This window comes from Gigantopelta aegis, chromosome 6 (genome assembly GCF_016097555.1).
Source record: "Gigantopelta aegis isolate Gae_Host chromosome 6, Gae_host_genome, whole genome shotgun sequence".
Lineage (NCBI taxonomy): Eukaryota > Metazoa > Mollusca > Gastropoda > Neomphalida > Peltospiridae > Gigantopelta > Gigantopelta aegis.
In genome coordinates, this window is record NC_054704.1 from 79,368,636 (window position 1) to 79,388,193 (window position 19,558).

Consider the following 19,558-nt stretch of genomic DNA (forward strand, 5'->3'; position numbering starts at 1 on the left):
CCTATATCGAAAAGAAGCAAAAGCTCATTTATATCCACTTCCCAATGAACACCGGCCAGCCATGCAGCCTTATTCTATATGACAAAATGTGAGTTAAATCTGACAGAAAGAAAGAAAAAAAGAAAGAAATGTTTTATTTAACAACACACTTAACACATTTTATTTACAGTTATATGGTGTCAAAGATATGGTTAAGGACCACACAGATATTGTGAGGAAACCCGCTTTCGCTACTTCATGGGCTACTCTTTTCGATTAGCAGCAAAGTATCTTTTATATGCACCATCACACAGACAGGGTAGTACATACAACGGCCTTTGATATATCAGTCGTGGTGCACTGGCTGGAAAGAGAAATAGCCCAATGGGCCCACCGATGGGGATCGATCCCAGACCAACCACACATCGAGCGATTTAAATCTGACAGAGACTAAAGAAAACAGGTCCTGTATACGTATTAAAAGTAAAATTAGTCACATTAGTAGAGTCTAGATTGGTGAATTTGACAGATGCAAGTTATTTATCAGATGGTGCACACTGCTTATAATCAATGATGGGCCTCTGAAAGTTGTGGGAGTGATAGTTTCCTTCGTGCGTCACTCGCGAAAGTAAAGTTTTATGTGACCCATTTTTCGTTCGCGCACTGAATTTATGCAGGGTTTTATTTCTAAAATTTGACTTGACACCCATGGCTTTGAAATTGGGAATTTTAGCGTCGTTGTACCAAAAATTGGGAATTTTCAGTTTCATTTCAAAAACATCTTATTAAGCTAAGTTAGAATTAAAAAAGTAATGCTATATATATATATGTATATACATGTATTTGTGTTTATTCACATAAATATATCTATTGTGCATTACAAAACGTTATTGGGGAGGGAAGGTTTGTCAAGTGAATGAGATTTACATTCAGATTGGGAATATTTTATTCCAAAATTGGGAATAAAAACCGACATGGCTTCTGTAGAATGGTGGGGAATGGTGCCCATTATCGGAGTCTAGAAACATAGGTGATAAAACCCTGTTATGACATCATTTACATGATCATGACGGGTTCTGTAAAAACGAAATGGATTACCTGAATTTATTTTTGCGTAATCCATAAATGATTCGCACAAAATGTTTATGTTCAGAGGCCTGAATGACAGATGCCGAAATTCAAACTGATTCTTAACACTAGCATCTCACACACAGTATATCATTTCTCTCTTCAACAAAATATCCTGTCAATCACAAAACCAATTATTCACGATGTACAGAAATTGAATTTTTAATAGAAAGGAAGATATTAAGAACGACCATTATCTATTTGATATCTATAACCAGGGAACATTTTGTTTTCAAAATCTTGATTAGCAAATATTTCTAGTCAATTGAAAATTGATTATAAACTACTGTTTAATGTTTTAAAATTGTGTAACCATCTCTGAAACTTGTGTAGCGAATCGTTCCCTGATAACATGTTTTTTTCACAGTTTGGTGTAGAGTGAAAAAACACTTTCACTTCCACTACTAGGCTATTTCAGGGGAAAAAATCTGAATCCATCACGAGTTCCCAATGGCAATCCTACAACAAGGCTCGAAATGCAGTTAGTACATGCACCGGTGCATGCAGATTTTTGCGTGTGCATGTAACTTTTAAAACTGGGTGCACGCGGTGCATGCTAATATTTTTCTTCAAGTACTGTGTATTGCGTATACTAGTATCCTGTTGCCTACCAGATTCAGACTCAAGTTGTTGAATTTTGCGTATGCATTTCGTAATCTGTTCGCCACATGAAAACGATAACTTCTATCTTATGGGCGCATCCATTTTGAATCCCATAATCCTACTTACAACAATGGCGCCCTTTCGGTCATTTCCGTGAAATATGTTTGCGAAAATTGCCGGTAATATCTCGGTTATATCCATGAACGGTATTAGGGAAGGTGCTCGAGACCGACTTTGGGGTATCCACGCGCATAACACAGTTGTTGTCACTGACAAATTGAACTCTGCCAGATCTGTGATCAATACAACGTACCGTAACTGCCTTGAACATTTTCGACCTCAGATATGGGCACTTAATCAGATGATTGCAAACGTGCAGGTGCGTTACTCGCATAGTTGACTCGAAGTCAGCCAGTGATTATTTCAATTGCAACTTCTCGTCGAATTCCGTAGGCTAATTTATATTATACCAACAGATCTTATAGAGTTAAAAAAGTTGATAACTTGCTTAATACAAAACACAAATATTCGTACGTTTTTGTAATAGGCCTATTATAGATTTCTGTAAGGCGTTTACGTTGGGTGAAATTTTCAAATTTGATCAAGAATCCGTAATAAACGCAGTTGTATAATGTTCCGGTACTGTTAATAAATAAATATAGGTATTGCTGAATAATTCCGAATAGCTTCGTATAAAAAAAAAAACGAAGTTGCTTATTTTTGGTGCATGCAACTTTTTTTTTCAGCATGCACCTGGTGCATGTAGAATTTTTGTTTCATTTCTAGCCCTGCTACAACCTATAACACTATCACACTATGGATGAGGGGATTCATTTTTAAAATTTGCTATTCCATTTTTGATATTTGGTCCTCAGATTTATTTGTTCATGACACTTTCCACAAGCATGCCAGCTATCACACATACATTTTAATAAACTAACAGCAAGAAACTTCATTTTTAATGGTCAAATGTGCATCATAAAAAGAAAAACTTTTATCATTTAACTACACCATGATATCATGTTGGGCCTATAATAGCCCATGCTTATATGTCACATACAGTGGAATTGAGCACTTTGATTGGCTAAAATGCCTTGTCACATCATCGGAATTCCAACCAGACAGAAGGAAGGAAATGTTTTATTTAACAACACACTCAACACATTTTATTTACGGTTATATGGCATCAGACATATGGTTAAGAACCACACAGATATATAGAGAGGAAACCTGCTGTCACCACTTCATAGGCTACTCTTTTCGATTAGCAGAAAGGGATCTTTTATATGCACCATCACACAGACAGGATGGTACATACCATGGCCTTTGTTACACCAGTTGTGGAACATTGGCTGGAACAAGAAATAGCCAAATGGGGCCACCGACGAGAATCAATCCTCAACCGACCGCGCATCAAGTGAGCGCTTTACCACTGAGCTAGACCGGCCTCAGCTGCGTCGTGGTTAGGCCATTGGTCTACAGGCTGGTAGGTACTGGGTTCAGATCCCAGTCGAGGCATGAGATTTTTAATCCAGATACCGACTCCAAACCCTGAGTGAGTGCTCCGCAAGGCTCAATAGGTAGGTGTAAACCACTTGCACCGACCAGTGATCCATAACTGGTTCAACAAAGGCCATGGTTTGTGCTATCCTGCCTGTGGGAAGCGCAAATAAAAGATCCCTTGCTGCCTGTTATAAAAGAGTAGCCTATGTGGCGACAGCGGGTTTCCTCTAAAAACAGTGTCAGAATGACCATATGTTTGACGTCCAATAGCCGATGATAAGATAAAATATCAATGTGCTCTAGTGGCGTCGTTAAATAAAACAGACTACTACCACTGAGCTATTTCCCGCCCCTCCCATCAGACAGAGTGTAAGGTACTGAAATGCTGATGTGCCATTTAAAAAAAAGAAGAGAAGTTATAACTGTGATATGCAAATTAAAAAACTGTGCATCGAACCGTGGGCCTATAAACATGAATATCACGAACCGCAACCAATTGTCTAGCCCATATATCCCGTTGCAGCCAAGCACTGAACTACATCACGTTCATTACCATAAAAAGACCAACAGCATATTGTTATAACATTACACAACACTAAAACACTCTCAAATGCACAAACATTATGGCAGCAAGACAAATATTGCTCTTTTCCTGTGCAAAGTGCAAAACAATTGATTATGAAACAGGTTTGTTGTGTACCTAATGCAGTTTAAACTTTCTAAACTGTACGCAATGACAAGAACAAAGCAGGGCACTCAGGTTATTGACGATGATTTATGATTGAAAAACAAAAATCAAACACTCAATACTTGTAAGAAACTGTTTGCATGTCTCCATATAATGACAACTAATTCATTGCTTGGAAGACAACCAGCAGTAAAAAAAAAAAATTAATCTTTAAATTATGTATTTCTACATGACAGAATCGAAAAGAAATTTACACAAAATTATGACATGCATGGTTAAAGAATTAATGCAATCATATTTGTTCTTTGTCTCTCAGCAGGCCAACAAAAACATACATATAACTACAATATACATGTAGTGGTATAATTTATCATAAGCTTGATAAAATATGCAGTTTAAACTTGTCACTTTGTGCACGTGTGTTGCCACTGTCAATGTGTATACTGAGTGCCCACTACATGTAATTAAGATTTGCTGTGCTAACGAGATACTATTTTCTTATTTATTACCCGAACACATTTCTGTGCTTTCTGGTAATTCATAAGCTCCTCACTGTCTGCTGTTATAAGTGGACAGGACTCAACTCAACAGAACATTCGTTTGAGGTATAATATGTCATAGGATCAATCCCCCTCACTAGACACCTCAGAGGTTTTCCCATCCAAATCAGTGCAACATGACTGGTATCAGGGTTTCTGCCAGAGGGTAAAATGGGTATGGTGCCAAAACCAAATAGTTTTGCAGATTTTATTTTTTTAAGTTGACTGTTAGACAAAATTAATGACTCTTTATCATTATTGTATGATTTTCTTAATCCTAATGCTAAACATAACCCATTTTCTTTCCACAGGAGGGCCCCAATATCCTCTACTGACTACGGTTGCATTCTTACAATTCCATAGCGCCAATGTGGTGAAGTGCATAAAAAGATCTCTTGCTATTATTTGGTCGGAACTGTAGCCAATTCTGTTGTCAGCCTTCATCATGAGCAAAATCAAGGCAAGCTAAAGATCACTCTCCTGAAATGGTGCTAGGCAAACAATCAGTTGAAATTTTAAATAAAATTTATTTCAAATTTTGCTGCAAGATGATCAATTCGCTGCTCTTGTAAAACATTCCAGGCACGAGTGATCACTTGCCCTTTCTGTTGAAGACTGATTGTAGTGGATTTTCTTTCTCATTTTTTTAAGTCAAGAGGTGAAATAAAAAATATATTAGACAGTAAATAGCTGTGGTTTAAAATATTCCTTTCCTTTCGAACATGTATGCTTATACTAGATATTTAGCCAAAACATTAAAATATGACAATAGTTGGGATTTCAAATGATGCCAAACTTTTATTACTAATTTACACAAAATATTAATCCACTAAGCACTAATTAATGTTCAAACTCTGGTGAACATTCAGAACATCTTTAAAAATTAAAAATAGACAAAATATGTTGCGTGCAAGTTGAACCATTTTGTCTGAAATGACAAACAAAAGCACAACAGCAATTGCAATCATTACAACTCCGTTTCTGACTTTTTTCCTTTCTTTTTTCAAGGAAGTATTCAAAATTGGCCCAAATGAAATTTCCAGTCTGCAACCTGAAATCGATTACCTGATTTCGTCTAAACTGAATTAGGAAATAAAAAATAGTTTAAAAAAGGAAATAGAAAAAATCCATAAAAAGCACCAAAATCCCCCAAGGTATCTTTTGATCTCTGAAAATACTGCTTCACACAGACGGCTGGTCAAAGAGTATTCCCTATATATATATATATATATATGTGTATGTGTATGTGTATGTGTATGTGTATGTGTATGTGTATGTGTATGTGTATGTGTATGTGTATGTGTATGTGTATGTATCTATATCTATATCTATGTATATATATATATATTGATATTAAAAAACTGTTTTTATTTAATTTCAAATGTCATTATAGTTTCCGAACAGAAACGTACGACTTGGAAGACAAATTAATATATAGACTTGTGGGCCTCACATCATTTTCTACCGTGAATGTTGATCATGCCAAGCCATAATCACGCCACACTGGTGGTAATATGAAGCCAATTTAAGGTAAATTGATCGATTCACTCTGTAAAGTGGTCGTGTTTTGCATCCATCAACACAGCTGAGGGGCACTCTTCTGATGATAGGGCTTTCCCCCGCAAATATAATGAGTAACTGGAAGCAGTGATTTCACTGTGTACCCCAGCCCGTAATGATGTATCATTCATCATACAAGCAGAATGATTAAGCAAGATGAGAAGGGAAGAGTTGGTTCGAGGACACCCCAGCACCATCCAGGAAGATGGGGCTAGAATTAAACTTAAATTTGAAACGTGCATTTTGTGCAGTGGCTGGAAGCAGGAAATGGTTTATTTAACGACGCACTCAACACATTTTATTTAGTTATATGGCGTCGGACATATGGTTAAGAACCACACAGATATTGAGAGAAGAAATCCGCTGTCACCACTTCATGGGCTACTCTTTTCGCTTGGCAGCAAGGATCTTTTATATGCACCATCCCATAGACAGGATAGCACATACCACGGCCTGTGATGTACTAGTCGTGGTGCACTGGCTGGAGCGAGAAATAGCCCAATGGGCCCACTGACGGGCTGGCTGGAAGCAACTTTGTTTCTCAAATTTTGATATGGAAGCAAATGTTACAAATTGAAAAGCTTCTTTTAGAAAATGGTTTGAAAATTATACAGGTATGTTCGATTTTTAACAGCAATGAGGTAAACTTGAAAAAAAAAATTGTTTTTTTGTTTGTTTTCTTTAACAACACCACTAAAGCACATTGATTTCTTAATCATCGGCTATCGGATGTCAAACATTTGGTCATTTTGACATATAGTTTTAGAGAGGAAACCCGCTATATTTTTTCATTGGTAGCAAGGGATCTTTTACATGCACCATCCCACAGACAAAATCACACATACCACGGCCTTTGATATACCAGTCGTGGTGCACTGGCTAACTTGAAACAAATGCAGATAAAAGAAAACAATTTATTTATTTACCCCTGAAAATAAGGAATTCTGGATATATCTAGAATAATGTCAAATATAAGGTGGACAGTAAAAGATGCCTGTGAAACTGATTATAAGAAGCATATTGTGCTTTTTGCAGAGAGAAAGGAATAAAATATTTGTTTACTGATACCTCAGCACATTTTAAAATACAGCTACCTGTATTTGTTATCTAAATATTTGTTATGTAAATTTATTAGGGTTATTCTGACACTTGGTCGAGAGGACATGTAGGCTATCACCAAAAAACAGCAAGAGATTGTTTTATATATAGACTCTTTCACAGATAGGACAGTACATCCCAGGTCAGCATTTCATGTACCAGTTATTGGGTACTGATTTGGACTAGAAAAACCTGAAATCCATGGAGGGTGATGGATCCAATAGTGCATCACATTTCGGCCTCTACTGCTAAGTTACTCTACCACACCCCTCCTAGCGAGGATAAAGGCAGAAATGTTTATACACATTACAGATTTTCTTTTCATTCAGAATAGCCTGATTCCTGGGTCTAATATTAGATAAATCCTTTACCAGTGGGCTTGAACTAAACCCAGAAGTATGCCATGAGCCTGAAACACCTTACCCGTACGGTATTAGGATTGCAAAATGAAAAATATTATTGTTTTACTACTAAATGACCCTATTTGATCATTACATGTTTCTGTGCTTGAACTAAACCCAGAAGTATGCCATGAGCCTGAAACACCTTACCCGTACGGTATTAGGATTGCAAGATGAAAAATATTATTGTTTTACTACTAAATGACCCTATTTGATCATTACATTTTCTGTGCATGTAACTGAAGGTGCAACCATATAAAACAAACAAAGAAAACAAAAAGTACATGCACTTTTAACAGTAAAAGTAATAAATATTATCATGATTATGTTTTTTTAAATATTAAAAATGGCTGCTCACCTATTCTTGGCCTCCAGTTGACCAATCAGCTCTCTCTGTGCCTTGCTGGAGTCCAGGCTGAAATTCAGCTCAGTGGGACTCCGCGACTGAAAATACAGATAAATAAATTATAAATTAGTCATAAAAAACACAAACAAACCCATTTAAAGCTCACTCGTTATGGTACAAAAAAAAGATTATAAATAAGTCATAAAATGCACACAAAACCACTTAAAGCTTGCTCAACATTGTACAGATAAATAAATTATAAATAAGTCATAAAAACAAACACAAACCCATTTAAAGCTCACTCTTTATGGTACAGAAAAATAAATTACATGTACATGTACACTGTGCACAACATGTATATGTAAGCCATAATAAACACATACAAACCTACATTTATTTAAAGCTCACTCAATATGGTACAGAGAAATAAATTACATATATGTACATGTACATTGTACACAACATGTATATGTAAGCCATAATAAACACATACAAACCTACATTTATTTAAAGCTCACTCAATATGGTACAGAGAAATAAATTACATATATGTATATGTACATTGTACACAACATGTATATGTAAGCCATAATAAACACATACAAACCTACATTTATTTAAAGCTCACTCAATATGGTACAGAGAAATAAATTATAAATAAATTATAATTAATACACATAAAACCATCTACACGTTATTGAACAAAATTTGTTTTAATAGTCATAAATATTCAGATATGACTTTCATTTAGATATAAATATTATCAAATCAATTTTTTTTAAATTTATTTATATTTAAAATTTTCTACCATACCAAAAACAGATCCTTTAGCTAAAAAATATTATCAAATCAAATTGTTTAAAAGACCGTACAATTTCCACCATACCAATAACATCAACAATTTTGATATAAATATTATCAGATCTTAAATATACACTCATAAAATTGAGAACACAACCCAATGTAGTTTCTTTGATACCATGGACAATAAATACATCAAACAAATCTTTCTGCCTTATGTGGTTTGCCTTTGTCACATTTATTGCCCTCAAAGGTACTGGGTTTTGTTGTTTAATATACAAAATAACCAATACCATAATGATTTTTTTGTTGAATTTTTTTTACCAATATAACAATGTGGTTTCTGAACAGCCCAAAACATCTGACATCCATTCCAACAAACCAGTGCTATGTAGCTCCAATAATTTATAGATGAAAACAAGTTCCGGCCTTCGTGATCAACTGATCATTACTAATTAAACCTTCACATGAAATGTTACGTAATACTTTTGACTGGTGTGGTCCCAAGTGAGACGGAATTAATAGGACTGGGTAATTGGCACAATATGGCCATTATGAGGCAGAACAATGGGTGGCCAAGGTAGTAAACAGCTGCCTGGAAGTCCTTAATGGTAGGTGATCAATAGCAGGCAATGTGTAATATGGAACGACAATGTCCCTAAATCAAACCAGCAATTTGATAATTGGATCTGTATGAACTATTCCTGTGGGTTGCAACAGCTCTTGGAAATCTCATTAATCAAAACAACAATGTTCCATTATCTTGACATACATGTAGGTCTCTAATAATAACTTATGAAAAGTCATAAATACATTTAACATGTCAAAGATGCAGAAATCTATAATGCCTATTCAATATCCGTAGAATATACTGAAATTATTTCAGGTGTGCATTAATGTAATGTTCGCTTTTACTTACCACAACTACATTACACGGCAATGAAAAACTGTTTGCTTTAACCCAACTGACTTTTACAATCCATTAATCTACATTTTTATTCAGCATTGTGTTTTTCCTTCTGTTATATAAAATGTATAAAAATTCCTATATGTTTGGTACATTTGTTTGCAGCCTTGCACGACAGCATACACATATTATGGATATTTTGGGCAGAAATGCATTAAATGTCTTCTTCTTTTTTTTCCTGTTGATATTTTTGGAACAAATTTTATCACAAGAAATATTTCATAACAACTGCCTAATGCACAAGAATATCCATGCTAAGCAAGAGCCAAGTAGGGTTTAGTTGGGAGGGGGGAGGGGAGAGGGGAGGTGGCAGGGTCGATAGTCATAAACATACATAAGGAAGAAAATGTTTTATTTAATGACGCACTCAACACATTTCATTTTACGGTTATATTGCGTTGGACATATGGTTAAGGACCACACAGATATTGAGAGAGGAAACCTGCTGTCGCCACTTCATGACCTACTCTTTTCAATTAGCAGCAAGGGATCTTTTATATGCACCATCCCATAGAAAGGATAGCACATACCACAACCTTTGATATACCAGTCGTGGTGTACTGGCTGGAGCGAGAAATAGTCCAATAGGCCCACTAACGGGGATCAATCCCACACTGACCGCGCATCAAGTGAACACTTTACCACTGGTTTAAGTCCCCCCCCTCCCCCCCACATATGTAAGTCAACATATATGATACTTATTTATATACAGTGAGACTTCTCAAAACCGGACCCTCTGTAAACTGGAATTCCCTCAAAACTGGATGTTTTTCATGGTCCCTTTTTAAGAATCAATACAGAACTTAACCTCTCTAATCTGGATACCTCTTAGTACCGGACATTTTACTTGGTCCCATGGGTATCCAGTTTAGAGGGGTTTCACCATACTTTAAAAATTTGTTTTGTTTAATGACACTACTAGAGCACATTGATTTATTAATCATCGGCTGTTGGATGTCAAACATTTGGTAATTCTGACATACATGTATAGTCTTAGAGAAGAACCCACCACATGTTTCTATTAGTAACAAGGGATCTTTTACATGCACCATCCCACAGACAGAATGGAACATACCACGGTCTTTGGTATATCAGTCATATAGTGTACTGACTGGAATGAAAAATATTTCAATGGGCACCGATGGGGATCGATCCATGAATGACCACACATCAGCCGAGCACTTTACCGAGCTACATCCCGCCCTCTATATTATTTAAATATGTTGATAAGTATGTTTATGAATATGGAGCCTGATGAGGCCATTTGGGGGTCATCTCTAGTTATGGACCACTCACAAATGACCATTTGACACTAATAACTACTATATAAAATTTCCGTTCCTTCATCAAGTTTTATGAAATAATCTCTTGATCAATTAAAAGCATCTTTTAAATGTGGTACCTCTCTCTTTCTCTCTCTCTCTCTCTCTCTCTCTCTCTCTCACAGAAATTCCACCCTGCACTTAGTCTGGTCAGGGCACAAGCCTGTTAATGTCAATAACACTTGTTTACCAAATTTGTAGAACTGAAATTTCTAAAGAAGCAGACGTGTTATTGACATTTCTAATGGGATCATGCCAGAGCAGTGTATTAAGATGGAGCCAAGAGCTACTTACTGAATGCTGGTAAATTAAAGCATAATACTCCATCAATATCTCAGGCCAGCTCTCACAACATGGGGAAACAGTACAAGTAATATTCATCAATAGGCTTATCATATGTGGTGCCGTGCTCTTCCGGAGTAGACATAGGAGTAGAAATATGGCAGAGATGTGTCCCTTGGTTGCTCCCAGGTAAGAGTGGTCAGCATTGGAGTTTAGTACAGGTAATGTAGGTGGATGAACATCACATGCCACAAGCAACTGAAGAATGCACTCTCCAAAATTGCTAATTCCACTAAGCCTAATACCAGTAATAGCAGATGATTTGAAATAGCAGGTGTGTAGTACTGTACTGTACCACAACAAATACACGAAGACACATGTACGTCATTAACTTAAGATGCAAAAACAAGGAAAACAAGAAAAGGCTAAAGTTTGTTTTGTCTAACAACACCACTAGAGCACATTGATTGATTATCATCAGCTACTGGATGTCAAACATTTGGTATTTCTGAAAGGTTAGTATTCAGAGGAAACCTACTACCTATATTATTTTTTCATTATAGCAACGGATCTTTTATATGTTCTTTCCCATGCACATACCATGGCCTTTGATATGCCAGTCGTGGAACATTGGTTGGGATGGTAAAACCCCAATGTGTCTGTTGCGATTCTATACTATGACCCAAATTAATCACCTCAGATGAGCACTCTACCAACTGAGCTATAAATCCTGCCCCAGGATATAAAAGGTGGTAGTAAAATAGAGAGAAAACATGCACTTTAAACTGGCATTGATGGTGAAATGGTTATGTCATCGGCATCAATACGTTTTGTTGGTAGTCAGGATTTAATAAACTGTCATCTGTCACCAAATGTGAACTAAAGTCACATTTGTATAATGTTATTATTAAATTGTCAAAAATTAAATTAAATGTAAAACTAAAATAACTGCAATTCTTTAAAGAGCCTTGATTTTGATATATTTTGACTAATTCGAACTAAAATGACTGCAGTGTTTTTTTTTTAAATTAAAATCATTAATAAACTAATAATAAGTGTTCAACCTTGAATGAATTTTAAAGCTCGATGGAAAGGTGTAAAATTAATGCAGTAACTTTTAATGTACTTCTTCTTGTTTAAATTTAAGAATATATATATATATTTTTTTAATTCAAGCACTTTTTATGCATAAAATACATATTTACAAAATTTAAGCTCTTTTCTTACACCATTCTGAAATTCACGGTCTAGACGGACCCTGTTTTATAAACATAATCATAACTTTTTTTTTCTCTCTTTTTTTCTCCATTTATTTCCCCAGACAAAACCTTGAGGAAATGTGTGACAACTAATAAACAGACAAAGACCCCGCTACCCATCTACTGAAGTACACAGACACCTAATTACAGCTGCCAAGTAACAACATGTTGTGTATGACATTTTACGGGTCCATTAAAAACACGGGTCCATTGAAAACACGTTCTGCCTTGGTGCATTGGAACTATGAAAAACGTTTTTGTTTAACCATTAGCCAATATTCAGTATACAACAGCACGTTTTCCAAACAAGAACGGAGAGGAATCAATACCAACATGGTTAAAACAGCCACACCAGCAGGTTTCCTAGGCAAACAGTTAACGTTTAATTTTTTAATTTTTAATTTTCTTTTCTTATGAAAAAAACCTCTTAAATTAGAGCGAAGGCAAACGTATTCTTTTTCTGACAGCCATTATTTCTTTATAGTTTAATTTTTAATTAGTTTTTTTTACTTGAATATTGAGCACAGGCAAATGTATTCCTTTTTTGACAGCCATTATTTTTTATACTTTAATTTTTTAATTAGTTTTTTTTTAAAACTTTAATTAGAAAGAAAGAAATGTTTTATTTAACGACACACTCAACACATTTTATTTACAGTTATATGGCGTCAGACATATGGTTAAGGACCACACAGATTTTGAGAGGAAACCCGCTGTCGCCACTACATGGGCTACTCTTTCCGATTAGCAGCAAGGGATCTTTTATTTGCGCTTCCCACAGGCAGGATAGCACAAACCATGGCCTTTGTTGAACCAGTTATGGATCACTGGTCGGTGCAAGTGGTTTACGCCTACCCATTGAGCCTTGCGGAGCACTCACTCAGGGTTTGGAGTCGGTATCTGGATTAAAAATCCCATGCCTTGACTGGGATCCGAACCCAGTACCTACCAGCCTGTAGACCGACGACCTAACCATGACGCCACCGAGGCCGGTAACTTTAATTAGAGCAGAGGCAAATGTATTCTTTTTTTCTGACAGCCATGATTTCTTTATAGTTATAAAAACATATTTATTGTATAAAGCATGATGACATTTAGAGTTATTTACCTTAGTTTCTGAGGTTTATACCTCCCCCCCCCCCCCATGGGTGGGATCTATAGCTCAGTCAGTAGAAGACTCACTTGATATTCTTACAATTTAAAATTTATACAATGGCTATAATCTAAACTACTACTAAAATGTTATAACAAAACATTGTTTTAATCGATGGCCTTTCTCTAATATTTAAAACGAAATTGATGATTGTTGGTTTAACAACACTTCAGTACGTTTCAAACAATGGTTATTTAATAAGTCACAAATGATTATTTTAACACTTTATCTAGATAATAAAAAAAGCAGCAAGTATCTTTTTATACACTTCCCATAAACATGACAGTACATACCATGGACTTTTATGTACCAGTTATGGTGCATATTCAACTAGTTCACGCAAGGTGATTAACTATATGACCCACCATCTAGACAAGAGAGCTCTCTACATCCGAGTTCCATTTTATCCCCAATATTTAACGGTGATTACAAAAATGTATCTTGAAAGTAATCACTGCTGCACACTGAACTAAAATTATTAAATTAAAATTTTAGCAGATGGCAGGAGACACAATAAAGTGTGGTGTGAGACCGACCTCGAGAGTCGACAACACAACACTGAAGTATGCTAGTTGACCTATACTCGACCAATGTGGCCATTAATTTCTTCTTGGGGAAACAATCAACCAGTATTACACACAAATGAAAGAAAATGGCGACAGCGCAGTATGCTAACCTAATTAATCATTGTGGCCATTCAATCCATTCTCAGAAGCCACTCAAATTATTAGCCGTCAATGATTAAATAATCAATCAATTGCAAATAACTATAAGTAATTACGATGTCATAACCAAGGCAAAACATCTCTTTTATGTGTGTAGCATTTCCTATATGTATATATAAATATATCTGGCCTATACTCAACTAATGTGAATGTATGAAGAGTTAATTTCGAAAATGAAATATATCCATTTGTTATTTTGAGAAAAATATAGTTTTCTTGGAAGATAATGTAGTGTATATCATATGAAGAACAGTTTTAACATTCTATTTAATGGGCACAGATCACGTTTCATGAAAACTATGTTGTTGTATTGTTGTGTTGTCTTAATGTCAGTTTTCCTTTACAGCTAACTCCTAAATCTGAAAATTGGCGTATATATGTATAATATTTGTTTAATGAACCCCTAATATAGTTCTATATTGTCAATATCAAGGCACAGTTCTCAAAAAATGGTTATTATGAACATACTATATAGAGGAAGGAAGGAAGGAAGGAAATCTTTTATTTAACAACGCACTCAACACATTTTATTTATGGTTATATGGTGTCGGACATATGGTTAAGGACCACACAGATATTGAGAGAAGAAACCTGCAGTCGCCACTTCATCGGCTACTCTTTTCATTTAGCAGCAAGGGATCTTTTATATGCACCATCCCATAGACAGGATAGCACATACCACGGCCTTTGATGTACCAATCGTAGTGCACTGGCTGGAGCGAGATATATCCTAATGGGCCCAATGACAGACATCAATCCTAAACTGACTGCGCATCAAGCAAACGATTTACCACTGGGATATGTCTCGCCCCTACTATGTAGAGATGTAACGATATGGTGTCCACAAAACGATAATAAACAATTATGGCACTGTAATGAGACCGATATGTTTCATGGAGTAAAAAAAAAAAAAATTCACAAAGACCAGAGTCCGAGGTCGATATTTATTTTTTTGCGCTCCATAAAATATCATATTGGTCTCATCACAGTGTTATAATTGTTTTACTACTTCAATCATTTAATAAAAGAGAAGAAGAAGAAAAGAAATTACACATTTTATATACGGTTATATGGCATCAGACATATGGTTAAGGACCACACAGATATTGAGAGAGGAAACCCGCTGTCGCCACTTTATGGGCTACTCTTTTCAATTAGCAGCAAGGGATCTTTTATATGCACCATCCCACAGACAGGATAGTACATACTACAGCCTGTGTTATATCAGTTGTGGAGCACTGTCTGGAATAAGAAATAGCCCAATAGGTCCACAGACGGGGATCGATTCTAGACCGATCGCGCATCAAGCAAATGCTTTACCACTGGGCTATGTCCGCCCTTACACTTATAAATTACAAACAAACTAGCAGTATGCAATCTAGAAAGCACAAGTGTTTTACACTATGACATCATTATCTGTAGACAAAATACCATTTCCATATTCTGTCGATGAAACAGATAACACTCATTGGGCAATGCTCAGGGGACTCCCCATTTTACACTGGAAATAGTGCAATTTATGGGTTCGCAAAACCTCAGAGCAGTGCATTATGATCTAAATTTTTTAACATGTGATGTAACACTAACCAATCGGGAGAATATGCATGAGGTAATAATTCAATGTATGTCATCAATATTGTGATACACATACGATACATACATGTCTTAAAGTCACTCTCCTTCATTCCTGAGATATGTAACTTTCTTGTTTTGCATAAAATGAATTTTCACCTACTACAAAGAAAAGGATGTAGAGAAACAAACTGGATTTGATAAAATTGATAACCTAAGCTAGACCTTGTAACTGATATGTTATTTAGGAGTTAAAAAAATTTGCAAAAATATTTTACACTACATGTATCTAATAACCAGGATCAATGTGATCAAGTATTGCAATACGTATCATATCGTGAATCACGTAGCTTATCAAGTATCGCAATACGTATCATATCGTGACTCACGTAGCTTATCAAGTATTGCAATACGTATCATATTGTGACTCACATAGCTTATCGTGACCCATGTATCAAGATACCTATCGTATTGCAATCTAACCATATCATTTTTTAAAAAATTAATGAAAAAAACCCTTAATCCCCCCATTACATATATTGTGATGAATTTGCAATAACAGTCATGGGTACATTTATAAACAAACTTTCATTGATGTAGGACTTATAGTTTGTGAGAAAGGTGAAATATCAATTTTGTACTAAATGCAAAATTTTAGGCTACATGTGGCTGCCACTGTCAGAAAAATAATACATATATCTTGTCTTTTTACTTCGTAAATGCAAGACAAAAAGAACCAATTATGGTCACCTAGAGACCAAAAATAATACAATGTTTTTTATTTTTAAGTTCATTAATCCCAGAAACAAATTTGATGTGTCAAGAGTTGGGGGCCCTGATATCACTACCATACAATCATATTATAGGCTAGACATTGTGCATAATATATAAATAAAAAAGATATACATGTATATATTTAATGAATTACATTAGAAATAAATAGATATGTATGCGTACATGAAAACCCCCCAACGTTTTAGGGGGTTAACAGCGAAGAAAGAAAGAAAAAACAAAGATAGAAGGAAAGAGAGATTGAATTAAAAAGATTAAATTTCGAGTTCTAACAGGAATAGTATACTTTATATTATTATTTCATGTCTATAGGGATAATATTAATTGATATAATAAAAATTTACCATCCTTTATATACTTTTTTTTTTAAATTAGAAGTCATAGACTTATACAATGTATACTACAAGACATAATGTTTCAATCTGTGTACGTTCAATAAGCTGTTCAATAAAATCAACACAACTCACCATCGCCTCACACCACCACTCGGAACCCATACAAACAAAAGTCCTGTTCTTGTTCACAAACAACAACCGTCTTACAAATGCTACAGTGTACAATGAACTGAAAATGTTCACAGTTCACTGTTTGTCCGTTTTCAGTTTCATTACAATGCTCCTGAAGTGAACACTTCCTGCCTGGCAGAAACAGACAGAAGCAAACCACAGTGCACAGTGCTACTCAGGTAAGTCCACGCACAGACCGTCATGATGGCTGTATCAGAGAATCACATCTGCAATCAGCATTGTATGAATGACACCTCTGGTCACCTAGCGTGTCGGAAACCATCGGACAATGTGGTGCATACAAAACATTTTCTTAGCGACTGATGTCAATCGGCGACGGGCAACATTCATTCATGCAATATTTATTCTTGTAATACCGTACCATTGGGGGGGATCAATAGCAGAATGTTTCTGTCTAGTGTATTGATTCATTGACTACACACACAGCCACATGCATGTACACAAAACCGGTACTCCTGGCCCTCTAACAACCTGATTTAGAAATAATATGACCATCATGTCAGCTTATCAACAGATGAATACAAGAGGGAGAAAAAAATAGCAATTAAGAGAAAAAAAAGCTCATCAATAATATTTCAATTCATTGATTTAATATATGAATCGACTTAATACATGTAACTAACAGGTATGTATTATATAGCAATCAGATTAGAAATTAAAACAAAGTTTGTTTTGTTTAATAACACCTCTAGAGCACATTGATTAAATAATCATCGGCTATTGGATGTCAAACATTTGGTAATTCTGACTCGTAGTAATCAGAGAAAACCCGCTATAATATTTTTCCAAATGCAGCAAAGGATCTTTTATATATACTTTCCACAGATTACAAATAATACCTCAACCATCAAAGTTAAAAGTTTGTTTTATTTAACAACACCACTAGAACACATTGATTTATTATTTGCCTACTGGAAAGAAGAAAATGATTTAACGATGTACTCAACACATTTTATTTACAATTATATGACATCGGACATATGGTTAAGGACCACACAGATATTAAGAGATGAAACCCGCTGTCGCCGCTTCATAGGCTATTCTTTTTTGATTAGCAGCAAGGGATCTATTATATGCACCATCCCACAGACAGGATAGCACATACCACAGTCTTTGATATATCAGTCGTGATGCACTGGATAGAACGAGAACTAGCCCAATGGGCCCACTGATGGGAATCGATCCAAGATCGACAGTGCATCAAGCGGGCGCTGTACCACTGGAGTACGTCCTACCCTTCATCGGCTACTGGATGCCAAACATTTGGTAAGTCTGACTCGTAGTCATCAGAGGAAACCGTTACATTTTTCCTAATGCAACAAGGAATCTTTTATATCACTTTCCACAGATTACAAATAATACCTCAACCACTAGAATACATTGATTTATTAATTGGCTACTGGATGTCAAACATTTGGTAATTTTGACTAGAGTTAAAGTTTTTTTTTGTTTAAAGACACCACTAGAGCACATTGATTTATTAATCATCAGCTATTGGATATCAAACATTTGGTCATTTTGATATACTGTCTTAGAGAAGAAACCCACTACATTTTTCCATTAGTAACAAGTTTTTTTTTATATGCACCATCCCAGACAGGATAGCACATATACCAGAGATTTTACTGGCCTCGGTGGCGTCGTGGCAGGCCATCGGTCTACAGGCTGGTAGGTACTGGGTTCGGATCCCAGTCGAGGCATGGGATTTTTAATCCAGATACCGACTCCAAACCCTGAGTGAGTGCTCCGCAAGGCTCAATGGGTAGGTGTAAACCACTTGCACCGACCAGTGATCCATAACTGGTTCAACAAAGGCCATGGTTTGTGCTATCCTGCCTGTGGGAAGCGCAAATAAAAGATCCCTTGCTGCTAATCGGAAGAGTAGCCCATGTAATGGCGACAGCGGGTTTCCTCTCAAAATCTGTGGTCCTTAACCATATGTCTGACGCCATATAACCGTAAATAAAATGTGTTGAGTGCGTCGTTAAATAAAACACTTCTTTCTTTATACCAGAGATTTTGATATACCAGTCACAGTGCACTGGCTGGAAAACCCCCCAGACCAGTTTGGCCCACCGATGGGGATTGATCATAGATCCCATCATTGAGCCCATTGGGCTATTTCTTGTTTCAGCTAGTACACCAGTTATCAACAAATGAACATGAAAGGTAAAAAAACAACAATAACTACTTGTAAGATAAAAAAACCCCACCCTAATAACTAATATTTCAATTCACTTAATTAATATATGAATTGACTTAATACAGACCATAGGATTTCAAATTTCAGGGGAAATACTTTTTCGGTTCCAT

At 35.8% G+C, this 19,558-nt stretch overlaps 1 protein-coding gene across 1 annotated transcript in view; it reads right to left on the reverse strand.

Annotated features, from left to right (window-relative positions):
* Positions 1-19,558, reverse strand: part of LOC121374904 (dystrobrevin beta-like) — a 153,821-nt gene that overhangs the window by 40,047 nt on the left and 94,216 nt on the right. The window contains exon 12 of the mRNA XM_041502030.1: positions 7,858-7,943. Within this exon, the coding sequence (XP_041357964.1) occupies positions 7,858-7,943 (86 nt within the window). The remainder of the gene's footprint in view (positions 1-7,857; positions 7,944-19,558) is intronic.